The sequence below is a fragment of the Mytilus trossulus genome, unplaced genomic scaffold (genome assembly GCF_036588685.1).
Source record: "Mytilus trossulus isolate FHL-02 unplaced genomic scaffold, PNRI_Mtr1.1.1.hap1 h1tg000247l__unscaffolded, whole genome shotgun sequence".
NCBI classification, from domain to species: Eukaryota; Metazoa; Mollusca; class Bivalvia; order Mytilida; family Mytilidae; genus Mytilus; species Mytilus trossulus.
The window spans coordinates 2,977,520-2,982,880 of NW_026963318.1; the positions used below are offsets into that span (position 1 = coordinate 2,977,520).

Consider the following 5,361-nt stretch of genomic DNA (forward strand, 5'->3'; position numbering starts at 1 on the left):
ATGGCGACTTCATCTTTAAGTTGCGGTGTTTGTGATTTACGCCATATCACCAAACCTTCTGCGGTTTGGTGTAGTGAATGCGATGAAGGACTTTGCGAAGGCTGTCAGGAGCATCACAGTTTATCGAAATCATCCCGAACTCATACTGTCATACCAATTTCTGAATTTGAAAAATTACCCAAGGATATAGTTCAAATATCTCAGTTTTGTGACAAACACAAGGAAAAATACATCATTTACTGCAAGAAGCATGCATGTCCATGTTGCAGCAGCTGCATTGTTCAAAGTCACAACAAATGTGACGAAATCGTAAAACTAGATGACGTCATTCATAACGCCAAAACTTCAAATAAATTCTTCGAAATAGAGCGGGCATTGGCAGAAGTAACCGAAAATATTGAGAAAATCATAAAAGATCGACAAAACAACATCAAGACATTATCTGAGACTCGGAAGCAGATCGAGAAGGAAATCCAAAAGACCCGAAAAGCCATCAATAATCATATCGACAAAATACAAGCAAATATAATAAAAGAGCTTTATGCATCGGAAGACAAGGAGAGTAAAAGTATCCGTCAATTGTTAAATTCTTTAGAGGAAAAGCAACAAGAGATTGAGATATTACAGAAGAACATTTCAGATATCAAACAGCATGCGTCAGACCTTCAGACATTTTTATCAATGAAACGAATTGAAACGGAGGTCGTTAGCAAAGATGAATACATCAGGTCGTTATCCGGTAGCAAAAATTTGAAACAGATAGTCCTGTCATTTTCTATCAACACTGCAATTAAAAATCTCATTTCCGACATCCCAAATTTAGGAAATATCATTGTTAAAAGTCAATCGTTCAATATTGAGCTAACCACGACCAAGCAAAGACAAGCTCAAATGATGATGACAAAAGTACCAGCAAGATCGTTTGAAAATATCAATGTAAAGTTACAGCAGACCATATACACGAAACAGGACAATTACATTTCTGGTACATATCTGCTACCCGATGGAAGGATGATATTTTCCCGCAAAATAAATACACAGGATACTATAACTGTTTTGAATGCAAATGGATCATTGAGTTTTGAAGTAGCCTTACCTTCATCATCCTTTGATGTAACATATATAACAAAAGACAATACTTTGGCTGTATCATCTGGTGGTTCTGCTTCCAGGTGTATTTATATTATTGACATGCAAAACAAAAAAGTAAAGAAACGTATTTCTGAAAAGGATTTTATATATGGGATAACATATTGTGGATCTGGTTTGATTTATTCTGGGCGGTTTCAAGGAATTCGAATGATCAATCCAAATGACGAGACCATAAGCGATATAGTCGGAGGAGAAATGACATATAGATGCTACGTTGCATCATTTGGCAACACAATTTATCATACAAATCCAGACGATAATACCGTTACATGTTATGATCTCCAAGGTAAAATACAATGGACATTTCAAAATAGAAGCGTTTTGCAGACACCCGCAGGCATCTCTGTAGATAATGATGGTAATATTTATGTAGTAGGCCGTGCATCAAAGAATGTTATACTTGTTTCTTCTGATGGACAACGACATCGACAACTGTTATCTGGAACTGACGGTCTCTCCGAACCATGGGCGATTCATTTTAGTAAGGAAAAAAATATGTTGATTGTTGCCAATAAAAGAGGAGGAGAAGCATTCTTATATTCAGTAAACTGAACAATTTTGCAGTTATGATATTGTGACTGCAGGAAAAGTTAACACTTGAAATTTTATTAACAAATATATTTTCCTAATATCGTGCATAAACTTTAAGTATCATAGACATATTATGGTCTGAGTTCCTTGCATTGAATATATTGCAAAGGTACCAAGGTAAAAACAATAAAATTAGTATTTTCTTTTATCTAATTAAGACTTAACTTTTTGTAGCACCTTTGTTGGGTAATGTTTAGACATAAAACTGTAGCGCCCCGATACGGATTTGAATTTAGCACCTGGTCCGGTATTCTTTATTAGAAATGCTACCGTTTTATTAGATTTGATAATTAGATAGGAACACAATTTATATTCATATTTAAAACAGTAAATGTGTAAAATAAAGAAATTTAACTAACCTTAATTACAATATCCTAGCAGTAGCTATATTTTATCAAAAGATTGCACAAGGTGAAGTGTTATGATCTTGCTGCCTTGTAACCCGAAATTCATATAAACAATATATAGACCTGGTCTTCCCAACCATATCTGCTTTGTAACCAGAAATTCATAAAAAACAATATATAGACCTGGTCTTCCCAACCCTATCTGCAAAATATTTGGACAAGATCTAGGTAAAAAGAAAGTTAGAGATCCACACATATATACATTTTTTATATTTCATGAATATTCAGGACGCAAAAATTCAACAGAATTTCAGCCTACCTACTAGCCACCTACATACACCTTAAAGAGTCGTTTAAAGACCCTCTCCTTCTACATGCAGCACCGGATTATACCTTTTGTATTATCACCAGACGTGATAATGAATTCAAAGATGCTGTACAGTTAAATGGATATATCGGTTTTAATTGACGACCACAACAAATACAAAAAGGTGACCATATTTCTCGACATCAATGAACCCGTGAAATAAACAATGAAAGCAGATACAATCCAATAACATATTCAACTTGTTTGCGAGTAAAATCCAAAACAGAAAAAGAACCATTTTAGTCTGATATAAAAATCAATATTAAGCGAATAATATAAGATGGTATGTTCTTTGTTGTAATGTTAAACTATTGCTTCAGAAAAGGTAAAAGGGTTGGTATCAATAAAATGTTTAATCACGCTTCAACTCTTTGCAACTTTCCGAAGTCAGAAATCTGATGCTAATTGGTTGTCGTCTGTTTATGTGGTTCATAAATGTTTTTCGTTTTTATATAGATTAGAACCGCCCGTTGGTTTTCCCGTTTGAATGGTTTTACATTTAAGTAATTTTTGGGTCCCTTTATAGCTTGCTGTTCGAAGTGAGCCAAGGCTCCATGCTGAAGGCCTTATCTTGACCTATAATGGTTTACTTTTATAAACTGCTACGTGGATGGAGAGTTGTCTCATTGGCAGTTATACAACATCTTCCTATATCTATGATTTAAAAACAATAGTTTAATGTGTTTGAACTTTGGGTTTTGCTTTTTGATAACGGACTTTCCTGTTTTGAATTTTCCTCTATGTTCAGTATTTTTTTATGATTTTACTTTTTAGTATAATTAAAAAATATATGAACGCGTAAACAACAAACTCTCTATTATTTCAAAAGCTATATAAAATATATTACGATTAAAAAACACGCTCAAGGAAACAGAGATATTCCCCTTGGAACATTGAATACATTTAGAGCAGATCTTAATCTTCGCCTGTCTGTTGCATTGATCGACTTTATATTACACTTTAACAACAAGAACAACAACGCTACATAGCCGTTTTATATACTGAGTGCCAATGAAAACGCAACACTTGGTTTTTCAAAAATAAAATTTATATTACAAATGATAATCTTTCAAATTTGTTCTTGAAAATTAACAATTCTAACAATAGATCGATATCAACCAAAAATGCAAAATTCCAAACGCTACAGGTAAACGAAACATCCAATGTCGATTCATCAACTCACACTCCTAACAAAACATGTTACAACCCCGTTGTGCAGCGCAATCTCGACAGTGCCGTGGAACTAATCTTCCCGGACGTTTAATGTGATCTCGAGGAATGTTGTTCCACTTGTCCCGCATATCAAACTCAAGCTGACTTTATGATATTAGTGATGGTTTTCATCGTCTGAACAATGTCCAACTGATGCAAAATTTGCTCGATCGAAGTAAAATCGGGCGAAACACATGACTTTTGGCAAAGATGGGAGCCAAATGTCTATGTAGCCACCATTGACGGTTGTTGGTACATAATGAATGATTTTTGATCTACAGAATTCGATATTTACGCCATACGGCCGTTAAGATGTCACTAAGGAAAGACTTTGGTACTCTTTAACAATTTCTGCGATAATAGTGCTTTCTGAAATTGCTCGAAAGGATCTTCCGTGACCTTTGTGCACCCATCAGAGTCAATATCGAATATGTTTAAGACCAAAGGTATCAGTCTGGCTGAGCGTTTCTTGCTTTTTGTACTCCGGGATGTTGCTTAGCATTAAATGATCCATTTTGGGTGAATTTGTGGATGATTTGGGTTATTGGTGAGGCTTCAACTTCAGTCTTCTCGTAATTGTATGCAGTAAAAGGCTTCATTGGATCATGCCCAAAACTGCATGTCGCTGGTTGTCAGAAAGTCCTTGCATTTACTCAGATGTTTATTGCAGTTTCCTTACAATAAGGGCGGGAAAATTCATGACATCAGCCAAGCTTTAAATGACAAAATCGTGAAAATGGTGCGTATGGTGAAAATCGGTGAACTCGGTTTATGTCCGTTCAAAATAACCCTTACTTCGCATTTGTTCCAAAAATCACTCAACCGTAAAGTTGTCGTCAATTGTCTTAAAAGTCATTTTACACCAACTATACAAAGTTCTAATATAAATGAAATAAAAATTATAAGATTTTTTTGAAAAACAAAAGTGTTGCGTTTTCATGAGCACTCAGTATATATGCCCAGTTGTAACTCATAAGCTCCTGATTTTATATTAAGTTTCAAATGGAAAGAAATTCCGTATGTTTTTTTAGGGTTGTCTTTGCCAACTATGAAGATTGTACCTGTATAATATTTGTATTGTAGTATATAAAAATTACAACCATGTAAACAACAATATTCAACCTCTGTATGATATTAATAGTACTCGTCGTTAATGTCGTTTTTTATACGGGATATGGCATAACGTATATAACCAGATAAAGTAGAGCACGGACTACATTACCAGTACCAAGTTAGGAATATGGAAGTTGTTTTTCATTGGTTCCATTCATTAATAGCGTTTGATTATGTCAGTCTGTATGGACTTTCCTCTATTTGAATTAGCCTTGTAGTATGCTGATACACACTTTGTTTGCATGTTTATCAAACAATGAATATTTAAGGTTCTGAATCTTTAAGCATCCTTTTAACATCAGATGTGTGTGTATGGGGAGAGCACATTTTAATCTTTACTCAAACACTATTTGGAATTTTTTTTCTTCTTTAAAATATTGTTCAATTTAAGAATTGTGATACAGATAAAAGTAAGATATTTTAATTGTTGTTCTTGTTTGACCTTTCAAAATTATGTAATTGCGACTGGACATAACGCAAATAAAAAACAAACAATCGAAAAATCATTATTTTGAAAATTTCTATATTTTTTTTCGGCTTTACAGAATGAATAAATAATTGCCTATTACAAATTACTTA

At 34.0% G+C, this 5,361-nt stretch overlaps 1 protein-coding gene across 1 annotated transcript; it reads left to right on the forward strand.

Moving 5' to 3' along the window:
* On the forward strand, window positions 1–1,704 carry LOC134701675 (uncharacterized). Its single transcript, XM_063562809.1, has one exon. It carries the CDS (start codon window positions 1–3, stop codon window positions 1,702–1,704), a length of 1,704 nt encoding a protein of 567 aa, XP_063418879.1.
* Window positions 1,705–5,361: the final 3,657 nt, after the last annotated feature.

Coding starts and splice junctions, on each gene's coding strand:
- LOC134701675 (XM_063562809.1), top strand. CDS start 1: ATGGCGACTTCATCTTTAAGTTGCGGTGTTTGTGATTTACGCCATATC.